The 15223-nt window shown below is 46.6% G+C and overlaps 1 protein-coding gene across 1 annotated transcript in view; it reads left to right on the top strand.

The window, feature by feature from the left end:
• Window positions 1-1013: 1013 nt before the first annotated feature.
• Window positions 1014-15223, top strand: part of MAP2K6 (mitogen-activated protein kinase kinase 6) — a 486415-nt gene continuing 472205 nt past the window's right edge. Inside the window, exon 1 of the mRNA XM_078654284.1 lies at window positions 1014-1335. Within this exon, the coding sequence (XP_078510410.1) occupies window positions 1308-1335 (28 nt within the window). The 5' untranslated portion in view covers window positions 1014-1307. The remainder of the gene's footprint in view (window positions 1336-15223) is intronic.

The following is a 15223-nucleotide window of genomic DNA, read 5'->3' as shown; positions in this document are numbered from 1 at the left end:
GCGGTAGCGGCCGGGTTCATGGCAGCCCGCCGGCGCGCGGTTCGCCTTCACTAGTCCCAGCTTCCTGAATCTGACCTCACTTCTCTCCAGAACGTGAGGTCAGGTTAGATCGGCCCTCCGTGGGGCCACAGTCAGTATGCTGCATTTAACCACTCCTGAGGGCACAGCAGGCCATGCCCGGGAGTCTCGGTATTGTGCAACGGGCTGCCTCGGCCTGGATACATTGTAGCAGGCAGCAGTCCACAAGTCAAGATCATTAACTGTCTGTTTACTGACAGTCTGAGCCTGTTCTGGTGGCAGCGCCCGGCCGGCAAGCCTGCGGGAAGCAGCAGAGCTGGCGCACAAGTGTCAGAGGCACGCCAGCGCGCACGCTAGCAGCCTGGCGTTACCAGTTTCACAGCTGTAGAGCAGAGTGATCTGGTGGCATTAAAATGCGTGACAATGCATTTCAGTGCGGTGATGCGGAGCACCGCACTGAAATGCGTTAGATTCACACCTGTTGCAGGATACTTGGCAGGCCTGCCGACTTTAAAAACACAATAATTAAAGTGCTTTCGCTATTTTGCAATTTGAAAACATAAAAAAATAATAAATCAAAACAAAAAGGAAGAAAAAAGAGATTTTGTTAAACAGATAACATTTGTTCTGAGACTCAAACACAGGGTGTAAACGTCCTGAAGGCCTGAAGATAATAACTGCCAGCTTCATAAAGAAATGGTCATATACTCGCATACAATTGTGAAATCCGATGAGCTAATTTACTTGTATACATTTTGTATGTGTTTCTTTGCCGTGGTAATTATAAACATGGTTTTACAAACGAGCGTTGGTTGATAGTCTTATAAAGGGAACACACTTATTCGAGTAGGTCTTTGGTAGCTACCGTTCAAAGTTTACTGACGGTTCTAAACTCTAAACATGGCCGCTCACCTTTATACTACATTGCCCAAAAGGCCAAGTGGCAGAAGAGGACATTGCGCATGCGCCGTCCCCTCGCCCTCACCCCCGCCTTCTCTCCCTGCTTCCAAGTTTGGAACGTTGAGCCGACAGCCCCGGCCCATCATGTAGCCACCGTAGCTCTGCAAGTAACTCCTCCTCCGCTTTGGACACCAGGCTCTCCGGGCTGTGCAACGAGCCGTGCATCCGGACGTCACAAGCCCACGCGCCCAGCTTCAGCTGCTGGCCGGAAAAAGTGCAGTTGCAACAAGCCGGGGGCGGCGGCTGCCGCCTGCACCCCTCTCGCTCCCCCACCAGTGGCTCCCGGGGCTTTGTGCGCCCTTCCCCCAGTGCGCGCGGGCCAAGGGAAGATGTCTCAGCAGAGAGGAGCAGGCGGAGGTAAGGGGACTGCAAACGCAAAATATGCAAAAACCGCGGCATGATTTCGAGAGTGCATGGGTGCAAATCGGGGTCAGATCATGCTCTATGACCTCCCAGGTTCCCCCAGCTCCCGGTGCCTCCCTGAGTCCTCAATCAGCCTACCGCCGCAGTTCTGCATTGACCGTAGTGCATTCCTCTCCCAAGGATCAGCTAAGAGGAATTTAGTTTGCAAGAGAGCATGCATTTTTAAATGATTGCATTTCCTTGCATTGTTCAAGAAAATGAAAGATCACAGCCAAGACTAAAAAAGAAAAGGATGCAGCATTGCAGCAGCTGCAAGTTGCAAGCGTTTACACCCGGATCTTACTTTGCATGCAAAACATTGCACTATTTTCTAAAAACAAGGACCTGCTCTACAGCTAGTGCCAATCTGCAGGAGTTGTTCTTGGAATCCTTAGCCAAGACTGCATGTAAAAGGGCATTTCTGTAACGTAGAGTTGTGCAAAGTGTTCAGCCTGGAAGTGGCATAAATGCAGTTCTAGTTTTAGATAAAGTATAGGGGTTTAAATATTTTTGTTGCAAAATGGCTGCAGCCAAATTGTACAGCCTTTTCCATGCGAACTTAAATACGCCAAAAGCTCATGCACGCTGTTACGTGCAAAAAAAAATCGGCAGCTGATCGCCATTGTTTGCATTCGATCAACTCATGCAAGCTGCAGCTTTTTAATCGGTGCAGATGGAATTCAGCTGGTTTGTCTGCTATTTGCAAAATACCTTAATCCTGCAAGCGTGTTAAATTAACTATAATTGCATACACATTGTGTGTGCATTACAAGAGACCTGCAGAAGTTTGTCTAAATATTGCCTGCAACCAGGTTTGCAGGTACATTGTTATTCTTTCCCAAGCTCTTAGCAAAATAGCTCACAAGAGTTTCACATTACACCACGACAGTAAATGCATGCACAAGCAATGTGACAGTTGAATCTTTATATGTTGCCCGTAACATTAGTTTGTGGCTTTGTATGTACTTTGCAAAACAGCTGACGTTTGCTATCCAATCCATTTCTACTTGCGTGTCAAGTGTATGGCGCTAATTTGTCAGCCTTTGGATCTGTTTGTAGTTTAATGCATCATTTTGGCTTGATAAATGACAAGGTGCACTGCTGTTAGTCATATGCAACGTGTGGCGGTTCTTAGCAAAGTTGTTCAATGTTTTCTTCAAACGTGCATTTGATGTTTTGGTACCTAAAAGAAACACGCATTGCCGTGTGGTTGAGCCCATATCTGCTTAGGTTTATATCTGGGGCGCAGCTTGCTGTATTTTTGCATTTAGTTGTGCATGAAAACAATCTCCCTTGTCCCACCCAAGTCCTTTGTAACCTCTAAGCATTCAGTCGATGTGTGGTTTGCTAAATAAATTGCAACGTTTTCAGGGGCTTGCAGCAATTGGGAATTAAACCCTGGCCAATAAATGCAAGCTGCGTAATTGTTTTAGTTTGCCAGGCACATAACGATATTAGCAAGGTACCTTTAAAAGCTTTGTGGTGCCGAGATTCTTGCAAAGCGATTACAGTTATGCTGAAAATAAATAGGACAAATGCTGCAACGTTTTACTAAGTGCATACATGTTTCAGATTGTTTTGAGCTTGTATAGGTTGGATACCATTCTCTGACTTGTGCCATTATCATTTTCTTTACAATGTAGGTAACCTGCATGTATTTGCATCACTAAAGACAGTGCATGCTTTTTTTTTAAAGTGCATACGTCTGCAGTAGTTTAGTAGAATATTTACTTTTTGGACTTGTTGAAATAAATGCGTGTGTTTTTGCTGAACACAAATGTAAACATTTTTGAAATTCTGACTATGCAAGTCAGTGACCTCTCGAACATGTATGGTGCAGAACCGTGATGTTTCTATGCAGGGCTGCACCCAGCGGAAGTGCTGCTGCTTGCTAAAATGAAGGGCTGCATTGTTCTTCACGAGTTAATTGTTGTAGTTGCACTGCCTGCTGTTGAAATCACTTTATATTGTACCAATAGGTCCTCTCTATAACTCAAAGAAGCTCGGTTGCTCTCGAGCAAGGTTCTCTCCAAATACCAACGCATACTTGCTTGCATTCAAAGGCATGCTGCTTAGTGACCCGAGCTGAACGGTGCTACGGCATTTTCATCGTTTGGCAAACAACCCAAAGCGACAGTAATGCACCTAGACGTCAGCTGTGTTATTCCATAACATCTGCTGCACGTAAAATATGTGCAAGCCCTTTCTCCACCATGGCTTGAATGATGTGCATCATGATACATTTGTAGCCAGTCACTTGTACCGAACGGTAACGAAATGTTGCCTTCATCATAGTACTGTTGCAGCAATATCCTTCACGTAGCACACCATTCAGTTATCCTTTCATACAGCTCACTGGCCAATAAAGGAAGCGATAATGATGAAAACTTGCTTTCACTTTTATTGTTTTTTCGCAGTCTGAAATAAAAGACTCAGTTTTAATATCTCCAGCGCTAGATTGATGTCCAGCTTCAATACTTTTTATATGTGGAAAGACCTAATATGGGACCGGCAGCACGAAAACATATCAGGGCTCCACTAGTGCTGTTTCTGAAGAGCCTACCTATCTCTAGCTCGTCTTCTATAGCGCAGAACTGGAATTACATCACCACGCGGGGAAGTGAGGTGACTGGAAGATAGGTAGGGGCAAATACACTACCTCCCCGCAACTTAAATTTGTAGTCTGTATTAGAACAGTATGGTTAAAAAACTTTCTGGAGTTTTGACAGGCGACTGGAAGGAACAAGAGGTAAACTGTGAGCCACTCTTACCCACTGATACATCAGTTTGAGTAATATAAGGAGAAACAGGTTCAGAATTTAGAGATCAAGAAATGGATGGTGAGTGACAGAGCACTTGACCACCAGGTTGGTTGCAGTTTCAGTTGGCCTTTCAGTCCCCATCATCTGCTTCTCAGCAGCCATCATCTGAGAAGGATGATTCCTCTGCAGATAATAGGTCAAAGGGGTCCTCATGGAGTATTCTTAAATATGAAGAATTGTGCAGTAAACCACACTTCAAGGCATATAGAGCGTAAAAGTCATTTATTAGGCCAAGGGTGCAACATACTAAATAAACTTTATTAATCTTAATAACAATTCAAATCTACATCTTAACATATACCAGTACTATCTCACTCGCTCCGCACCATTCGCAACTCACTGTGTAGTTTGCTTCACTCTTCTCCATTTCACACTATGACCTTATACCATATACCCAATCTCTGCTTCACCTGTCCTTCAATCATCCAGTCATCCTCCCTTGAAGTTCCTTCCGTTGCTCATTGCATCCCGCACACCACCATTAGTCACCTGTGCACCCTTCCCTTCGAGGGGGAATCTGCCTGTTTGTGACTCAACATCCCTCCAAAGTACTGCCAACCAGGAAAGCCTCTTAGGGCGGTTGCCTGCCCACTGAATAACAATAATAATAATAAACTGAGCTTGTAAAGCACCTGGTTACACTGACCAGTGTGTCCCGGCGCTAAAGTATTGGCCCCCAGTGTCCTACGCCATCATGTCCTCCCACACCCGTTACCTCACTAGGCCTATCCCCTGGGAAATAGGTGTGTTTTCAACTCTTTGCAGAAAACCACCTCCGAGGTTTCCACTCGGAGCCTAAGGGGTAGGCTGTTCCACAGTCGGGCTGCCTGGAACCGGAAGGACCGCCCTCCCATTCTTGCTCTTTTGATTTTGGGAACCTGCACTAAACCCGCCCCATAAGATCTTAATTGACGAGTCTGGGTATGTGGTGTTAGGAAGTTGAGAAGAAAGCGGGGTCCTTTCCCCTGTGTAATCCGATGACTTACACAGAGGGCTTTGAACTGTACACACTCCCTAACTGGCAGCCAATGTAGAGTCTCCAAGGCTTTTTTAGAAGAGGCTCTTTTAGGCAGCATCAACACCAGGCGGGCAGCAAGCATTCTGAATACGCTGCAGTCTCTGGAGGCATCTCAAGTTAGCTCCCAAATAAAGGGCATTCCTGTAGTCCAGCCTTGAGGTAACCAAGGCATGGACTAAGGATTTCCTAGCTGTTATAGGGAGTAGATCCAGAGTCTGTCTGAGGCCACGCAGAATGCCAAAACACGTGCCAGCAACACGTCTAGTGTGGTAGTCCAAATGAGATTTTGGAGTCAATCCAAATCCCCAGGTTCCTGACGTGTTCATTAGGTATGGGAAGTGGCCCAAGCGTCTGAGGCCACCATGCTGAGGTCCAGACTGACGGCGCTTTACCCACAATCAGCACCTCAGTTTTATTGCCATTTCAATGAAAGTTGTGCACCCTTCATCCTATCAATCAGAACTTCGGCACCATATGGATTCATGCCACAGCATGCTCACAGCATCTTGCATTTCCATCATGTTGAATGCGTTTCCCGTCACCGTAAGGTGCTGGAGGGGCGATGAGGTCCCCTTGTGTCCTGAGGACCTAAGAACTCAAGTGGACTTCATCGCCCAAGCAGCAGTGCGCCAGGAGGCGCGTTTGCAGAGTGGTGTAAAAAGGGGGCATGGCATCCGACCACTCTCAGCAATCCAGCTGTGTGGAGCTTACTGTAGGTAACAATAGGGCTAGTTGGCCCCCAGGGACTCTCAGGAGGCAAGGGGACTTAATCTCCCAACCAAGAGTGCACCAGGAACCATGTTTGCAGTGTGGTGGAGAAAGGGGGTGTGGCCTGTGTCCACCTTTCAGCAGTCCCACTGTGTGGGGCATACTGGAGGTAACAGATCGGGTAGTTGGTGCCTAAGGACCCCCAGCAGCGAAGGGGATTTCAATCCCCATTCAAGAGTGCATCAGGGAGCACGTTTGCAAAATGGTGGGCAAAGGGGTCTTGGCCTGCTATGAGGTCTTCCAAGGTCATGCCCCCCTTTCTCTACCAATCTGCAAACATGCCTCCTGGCACACTACTGGTTGAGGGATGAAGTCAACTTTACTCCTGAGGGACTTTGGGGGTCAAGAAGCCCTCCTGGTACCTTCTGTAAGTCCTACGCAGTGGAATTCCTGAGCGCTGGTCGGAGGCCCAGCCCCCTTTCTTGAACTCTATACAAACGCGGCTACTAGCTTAAGAAGCATTTGCAATGTAATAGTTTTCACATTTTCAAGAGTTAGAGATATTGGTGTAAATGTCAACGTTTTTTACTAAGGTTTTTGGGAGTGGAGTGGACATAGGTTGTGTTTAATGGAATTATGTGGTATGTTGTGCAGTGAAATTATGTGGATAGAAAGTATGTGCTATTTAGTGTATAGGAATTATGGAGAGTGGGATGTGTTATGGAGAGTAATTATGTGGTATGGTAGTCTGTGTTGTGGAGTGGTAATCTCAGGTTTAGTCTTCCTGGTTTCCATAGAAGCTAAACTATAAACTCAATGAGACAAAAAAAGAAGGAATCATTGAGGAACACTTCTGAACCTAGTCAGTGGTATGAGCAGGGCCACTGGAATTATGCGACTGTTTTGCTGCACTGACTTTCGCACAATTATATATATTCCGCATTTGCCATATACTCCATCTGCTGCATAATCTGTAGATTTGAACAAAAAAAACATGTTTCTATCTCAAATGGGTCAAACGTTACCAAAAATGCAGCTACAAGCGTTACAGCGTGGTGGAAGGCCCTTTACAAGCCTAAAATGGTCACCTGTTAGTTATTGCTAAATGTGGGTGTTATATTGGTACTAATAGTGTGCAAACCACTCTTGCTTCTTTCTGAACCTCTCTTGCCTCTATCTGCATTTCTGTTGCTACTTTCTCCACCTTTCTGTCTTTTTCTGTACTTCCTTTGCCTCTTTCTGCTCATCTCTTCCACTTTCTGCACCTCTGTTGCCTCTTTCTGTACCTCTGTTGCCTCTTTCTGTACCTCTGTTGCCTCTTTCTGCACCTCACTTGCTTCTTTCTGCACCCCTCTTGCCTCTTTCTGCACCATTCCCTCTTTCTGCTCCTCTCTTGCTTCTTGTTCCACTCCTGTGCCCTCTTTCTGCACCTCTCTTGCCTGTTTCTGCACCTCTCTTGCCTGTTTCTGCACCTCTGTTGCTTCTTTCTGCACTTCTCTCACCTCTTTCTGCACCCCTCCTGCCTCTTTCTACTCCTTTTTTGCTTCTTTCTGCACATCTCTAGCTTCTTTCTGCACCTCTATTGCTTCTTTCTGCACCTCTATTGCTTCTTTCTGCAATTCTCTCGCCTCTTTCTGCACACCTCTTGCCTCTTTCTACTCCTCTTGCCTCTTTCTACTCCTCTTTTGCTTCTTTCTGCACATCTCTAGCTTCTTTCTGCACCTCTATTGCTTCTTTCCGCCCCCATCTTGCCTCTTTCTTAACCCTTCTTCCCTCTTTGTCTAACTCTCTTTGTTAAAAGCAAAATGACAATCGTGAACATTCCCTGCGCCATCTTGTCAGATGGAAATTTCTATGTGCACATAAGTTGCAGTCATTTTAATCTATTGCAGCCATTTTGTACTCTGTTGGTCACCTTTGTTTCACCCTGCCCTTACTAGCATCCCTGTGACCGACCTGGTATGTGTGCTGGGGGCTATAAACTCTATTGCCACGACAAACCTCAGCGCCACTTGCTGCCACAAACTCGTTTTTCTTTTCATCTGTTTACAGGCAAACCCTTGGACATTCTACCTCTCACTGCTCCTAGTTACACAAACAGGTTCCAAATACCAAAATACCCTTGCAAACATGATTTATTGCACTGCAAACAGCAAGACTTGTTTTTACCAACAATGGGACCTGTTTTTATCAACCGAACGGACTCGTAGATCTGGCCGGTCTCACATGTTTTAGACCCTGAAGCAAGGTCCAGCTGCAAGACAAGATTGTCTGTTTGACCTGGGTGGGAAGAGAATTACTGTTGGGCTTGTGTGGCAACCTGCCCGGGGCGGGGACTCCAAGCTTGTGTAACCATGTTGATGAAACAAATGTACTGTGTAAAACCTGTATAAAAGGAAGAGCCAAAGGAGTTATCAGCAGAACACCTCCCTCAGATATCCTGTGTCTGCAGTTGACCTGATCTCCTCATGAGAAATAAACCTTTTCTTGTCTTCCAGTTTCCAGAGCTTGCCTCATTATTTTGATAGCGAACCCAAAGTGAATTAGAGGTGAAACCCTGCACCGGGCAGCATTGAGGGTCTTAAAAGACTCGCTGCCTTTCACAAATGGGCGCCCAAACGTGAGGGCCCATTAGTGACACGGGTCCGGTAGAGAGGTCCTAACGACGGAGTGAACGACTAAACGATTGGGGTATACCTGCCTGATAAGACCCTTGTCTAGCTGCTGATCGACTGAACTTCATCGGTTCTGAACGGACCTCTCTCCAGTGACCTGCGGTCCTGACTGGGACCTTAGAGTGAGAGGACAACCAGGCGCTGGAAGGGGAAGATGAAGAACTGTCCATACGGTCCGGGTAAGGTCGTGAAAAAAAGACTTAACTTGATTGATTGATTGAATAGTTTGATCGAAATACTAGTATTCCTTTTTTGATATTGAGTTATTAGAGACATTCCCTGCTTGCAAACAACGAAGAATAGGAATATTCTCTCTTTGCAGACAGCGAAGGGCAGGTAGTGCAGACTTTTTGTCTACTTTGATTGATTGAGATATTCATTTTGACCGATAAATACGTCATGCCTGTTTTCTCTGGATTGTTTGATTGTAATTGCTTTAGACCGACCGTTTGTTAGAGGTCTGTCAGCCGCCGCCGCCGGAAGGCACCCCTAACAAGGACATGTACGTAAAGTATGGATTAGCCACCGTACTTATAGCAAACAATGGCATAAATACACTAGGAAGGACTGGGTAAATCAGTGGCCACTGACTGAATCTTTCGATCCCGCTAAAGTAGAAACGTTAGAATCAGCTCTCCACAAAAAGAAAACTAGACCAGCCATGCTTGACGGTTTTGGTTTATGGCGAAAAGAGGCAGCTCAAAGAAAGAAAAGAGACAAAGCTAGACAAGATAAAGAAACGTGAAAATCGGCTTACCAAGCCTGTAAAAGGTTAGATGAAGAACCAAAAAAAAAAAAAAGGAAACTGATAAAAAGGAACAGGAATCAAAACTATCAGGTCAATACCCTGTTAGAACGCCCTCATCTCTTTACCCCGAGTTACCGGCGAAACAAAGGGTAGATGATGATTTATTGTTAGGTCCCCTAATCATATACATGCCACCCCCTTACGCCCCTACTCATCCCGTAGTACAACACTAGGACCCCTAAAATATAGCCAGAGATGGCACGATCGCCTCGGTCTCCACCGCCTCTGCTCCCACCGAGTCACTCACACCAAATGCCTCATCAAAGGATACAGTAGTAGAAGTAGGATCAAAGGAAAAAGGAGTGCCCAGGGTCCCGCGATTAAGTAAAAATGAGCGAGCAGGCATTGATAAAATAGTTAAATCCCTCATGGATAGGAAGGAGACAGAAGAGTATGTAACTGACATATGCAACTCCTATGTCGAAAACCACAAACAATACTTTATTGTACGTCTCTGTTACCACACTCTTACTGCATATGAAGAGAAGTACCAGGATGTAGGGCCTGAGTGTCTAGTGGCTCTCTATAGAAAGGCAGACACCGGAGATGAAGGCGACAACGATGTGACAGAACTCTTTTCATCCACACCTCAAGTATTCCGTCACCTCATGGAACAATGACGGATAGATAAGGACAGGACATCTAAAATAGCAGGACCCCCGGTTGAAAAACCAGATAGCATGATGCCGATAAAGAAGCTGCCCCTTATTGGGTACCTCCTAGAGGACAAGGGACTCATGACAATATGAACCATCAAGACGCTAGAGGAAGGGTGGTCTACAATTGGGTGTATCAGCCATGGGACAGGCAGGACATCTTGACGTTACGTAAATCTTTACCGGATTTATGAAAGAACCCCACCGCCTTTGACACCGTGCTATGGGGTTTTATAAAGCGCGAACATAGGTACAGTTTTGGGATCAACAATAATGACACTTGCCGACATAGACTTGTTCTTTGGGTTATGTTTGCCAGCAGATGTGTGGAAACAGATTAGGAAAGTAGACCATACCGAACTGCTTGGTCATACCTGGGAACAACTCGACACACTAGATAAAATGCGGAACCCTGGTCAAAAACCGGTTAAAGCAATATTGGACCTCCCTGACAAAATAGTGCAGAAAGTGAAAACGCTGATCCCAGAGAAAAAGATAGACTGGTCCATAGTAACCGCGTGCCGCCAGAAACCACAAGAGGATGTCTCAGAGTATTTCTCCAGATTTGAAACAGTGTTCTCCGATTACAGTGGACAAGACATTCCACCGCAACCGGACACCACTTATTTGTGCATAATTACGTCAAAGGACTACTGCCAGAGGTATCCCAAAAATTACAAGCTAGCGAAAGTAGTTGGGCAGCATCTAAACCGGCGGCCATCCTCCAAATGGCCCAGTACTATGAGAATCAGAAAAACGAAAATGACAGTGCTACAGAAAGGAAAAAGAAGAACTTGAAGGAAAGGGTAATGATAGCACAACTCCAGGGGGCGAATACAGGAAGGGAGCAATATAAGGGAGGATACCAGCAGAATACCCCTAGATTACAGCCACCTAGAAACAATTCATCAACATCATATGTAGGATGCCCAGACCTAGGACAGGATCAATGTACATTTTGCAAAGAATATGGACACTGGAAATCCTAATGCCCAGCTTTGTTAGGGGCTGGGAGGGGCAGAGGGGCGAGGGAAATAGCAAGTGGACAGTGAGGAAGAGGACGTGGGAGAGGGTACGCGAGTGAAGCAAGCGAGGAAAGGCCAGGAAGAGTGAATGCATTTGACCATCCCAAACAGAATCGTACCAACAGACAGATTATGACAATACGTACAACTTTGCATAGGAGTTGCCAGGGGCAAGGGAGGGATCCAGTCAAGCTTTATGTTGATAAGCAAGGCCCTTATGTTACCGCTGAGGTCCTGGGCACAAAGTCACCATTTTTGGTAGACACAGGAGTAACACATAGTGCACTATCCAAACAACTGATTCCAAGGGCACCCTTGTCAGGCTCACATGTAACCTCAATAGGATTTGACGGTACGCCCTCCACTAACCCTTTGTCCCGACCAATTCCTTTTAACTTTGACAACAATATCGTCAAAATAACATTCCTCCTCTCTTCTAACACCCCAACGCCATTATGGGTCTCGACCTTTTGAAACACTTCCATGCGACTATCAGATACTCACCGGACGGAGTGCGTGTCATCCTGTATGACAACCCCCAGCGACATAGAGAGAACCCTTCTCAGCACATGTTTCCCATGTCTGAGACTGACACATCCCTACTGGACACTTTGCCATCACACTTATGGGCTAGGGCTGATTCAGACGTAGGACGACTGATGATTGACCCAGTACACGTAACAATACGACAGGACGCAACCCTACCGAAAGTACCGCAGTACAAAATATCACCAGAGGGTGAGAAGGCACTGACGGAGATCATACACTCTTTGGTAGAGGCAGGGGTGGTAGAGGAAGTAGTGAGCAACGTTTGTAACAGTCCCATACTACCGATTGTAAAGAGACAGGGAGAGGGAGACGGAAAAGCCTACCTCTTCATCATTGACCTGCAGGAAATAATCAAAATCGTAGTGCCACAATACCCAGTAGTTTCCGACATCACAACAATTTTGACTTTAATACCCTCCACTGCCACCACCTTCACTGTGATTGACCTAAAAAACGCGTTCTTTTCCATACCTATACACAAGGACAGCTGCTATCCATTTGGATTCACCCTAAACTCTCGTTCATACAGATTTTGCAGAGCACCTCAGGGGGACACTGAGAGCCCAAGCATCTATAGCCAGGCGCTTAAAAGACAGTTGGACGCCATACAATTGCCAGATGGAGTGGCACTAATACAATATGTAGACGATATCCTTCTAGCAGCAGACACCATACCAATAGCCGTCACAGCCACCATCAAACTACTCCATTTTCTTGCTGAGAATGGTCACAAGGTCTCCCGAAAGAAATTGCAGTTCTGTAAATCACAAGTGACCTATTTGGGTCACCTTTTATCAAAAGAAGGGAGGAAACTCATGCCTGACAGGATCCAGACAATTCTAGACACCCCTGTCCCCAAAGATCAGAAGCAAGTGCGCTCTTTGATAGGTCTCACCTCGTTTTGCCGACAGTGGTTACCGAACTTTAGCCTCATTGTCAAACCTCTTCTCTCCCTCCTAGCTAAAGACATCCCCTCGCCTCTCCCCTGGACCCCCGAATGCCAGTCAGCCTTTAAAGAACTACGCAATGCCCTTTGTTCAGCGCCTGTCCTAGGAACCCCGGATTACTCCAAACCATTCTTCCTCTATACGCACGAGAGGGAGGGATGTGCATTGTCTGTCCTAACACAATCAATTGGTCACAAACAACGCCCTAGTGCATATTTCTCTGCCACCCTCTATCCAGTAGCCAGAGCACTGCCAGTGTGCCTGCGCGCTGTGGCAGCTGCGGCAGTATCAATACGCCAGAGCGAAGGAATAGTGCTCTCCAATCCAGTCACTGTTTTAGTATCCCATGCATTCGACACACTACTAAACCAGACCAAAACCCAAGACTTGACTAGCTCCCAACTGACAGGATATGAGTTGACCCTGCTAGCACCGCACATTACCCTAAAGGTCTGTACCACCCTCAATCTAGCCACACTGTTACCCCTACCCGAAAATGATCCTAGTGTGACTCCACTACACAACTGTGTGACACTAACCGATGAACAAACAAAGAGTAGAACAGATCTCAGAGACACCCCCTTTCTAGAACCAGATGGAGAAATATGGGTGGATGGTTCGTGCATCAAACTCCCCGACGGCACCACCTCAGCTGCATACGCTATCACCACAGCCCGAACCGTTCTGGAAACAGCCCGTATTCCCCAACCTTCAGCCCAGGCTGCAGAACTCATTGCCCTCACAAGAGCATGTATCTTAGCAACTGGCACGACAGTTAACATATACACCGACAGCCAATATGCCTTCGGGGTGGTTCACCATTTTGGGATCTTATGGAAAGAAAGAGGGTCCCTGACTTCACACGGTACACCCATCCTGCATGGAGATTTAGTCTCCGCCTTGACGCAAGCAGTCCTGCTCCCCAAGAAGTTAGCAGTGATAAAATGCCAAGCACATAGAAAAGTGACTGATCTCCTTGGACAGGGAAATGCACTAGCAGAGGTAGTAACATCTGCTACGAGCTACGGCAGGAGACAGAACTATGACACGAATGTATGTGACCAGGTCACAAACTGAACAATGGACTGACGCTAGGACCACTGTAAGGGACATACAGACTATAGGCACACAAGACGAATTGACTGAGTGGGAAAAGGTGGGACTAAAAGACGAGGAAGATTGCTGAAGAACTAAAGACGGAAATAAATGGCTGTTACTCAATGCCTACCTCATGCCCATATAGACCATGGCACATTTACCAGCACACATAGGCTCCACCCCCATGAATGAACTAATCACCAGAGTATGGCATAATGTCAAGATAACAGAATCTGCAAAACGCCTAGTACAACAATGTATAGTCTGCTTACAACACAACCCAGGGAAGGGGACAGTAGTACCACGGGGAGGGTTTGGAGTCCCTGACCACCCCTTTGAAGTCCTTCAAATGGATTACATCCAACTAGAGAGATGCCATGGTCTAAAATATGTCCTGGTGGTTGTGTGCGCTTTTAGCAAATGGGTGGAGGCATACCCCACCCGCGACAATACCGCCTTAGCCACTGCAAAAGTATTGCTGAAAAAATTCTTCCCCCGATATGGCCTTTGCAGAATTTTATGGAGCGACAACGGCCCTCACTTCGTAGCCGAGGTAATACAGAACATACTGAGAGGGTTGGGGGTAAAACAAAAGTTCCATGCCGTCTTCCACCCCCAATCAGCGGGCACGACCGGGTTGAAATGGCCCGACGCCCTCCCATTGGTGTTGCTATCTATGCGCTCCACCCCAACCAAACACAGACTGACCCCGTATGAGGTGGTCTTCGGCAGGCCTATGAGCATTTGGGCGGCACCAAGACCCACCTCCATTAACAATGTCCCGAACATATTAATGTCTGATTATTTGCATAAATTGACAAACGAGCTTAGGTGGACTGGCCCCTGACATGTCCTGATCACCACCCGAACTGCCCTTCGAGTGGAAGGAAAACGAAACTGGCTGCATGCTCATCATTGCAAGCGAGTCCCTCCAACACTGGCAACCTGTGAAAAGGTGGAGGTGCAAGAGGAAGTACTCGCGAAGGACCGACCAGCTCTGAGTTGCTACCCACAAGAAGACACCCTCGAACTATCAGAATTTCCCGACCCCCACGGTACCATCCAAGAAAGGGTAAAACCTAAGATCAACGAAAGGAGGGTGCTCAAACGACCAGGCCACTAACTGAGTCAAGGTCTCAGATCGGTAGCACAGTCCAACAACGCTACCAGGAAAGCGCCAGATAAGTCTGTGATCCTAACAGTTGTTGAGCTCCTCGAAGATGATGGAAGAAACTGAGCACCAGCAAAGCCACCGCAAAGACACCAAGACTGCCAACCTGCACAGCACAAAGACAATTGCACTTGTAGCCGCATTTCTCACCTGTCTCCTGCTAATGGTCGCATTCTGGATCATTGAAGAGAATGCACCTGCATACAGAACATTGTCACCCACCATGCAGCCAACCACCAAGAAAGAACAATACCTAGTATCACTACCGCCACATCTCCGAGAACGACGCAAAGAATTCTGCAATAATTATTTCGTGCAGATGCTGCACCAGCACGATCTTGCCACCAATGCTACCAACTGTTGGGT

The sequence above is a fragment of the Lissotriton helveticus genome, chromosome 7, assembly GCF_964261635.1.
Source record: "Lissotriton helveticus chromosome 7, aLisHel1.1, whole genome shotgun sequence".
NCBI lineage: Eukaryota > Metazoa > Chordata > Amphibia > Caudata > Salamandridae > Lissotriton > Lissotriton helveticus.
The sequence above is the reverse complement of the archived record's forward strand: the minus strand, read 5'-3'. Positions and strand labels throughout refer to the sequence as shown.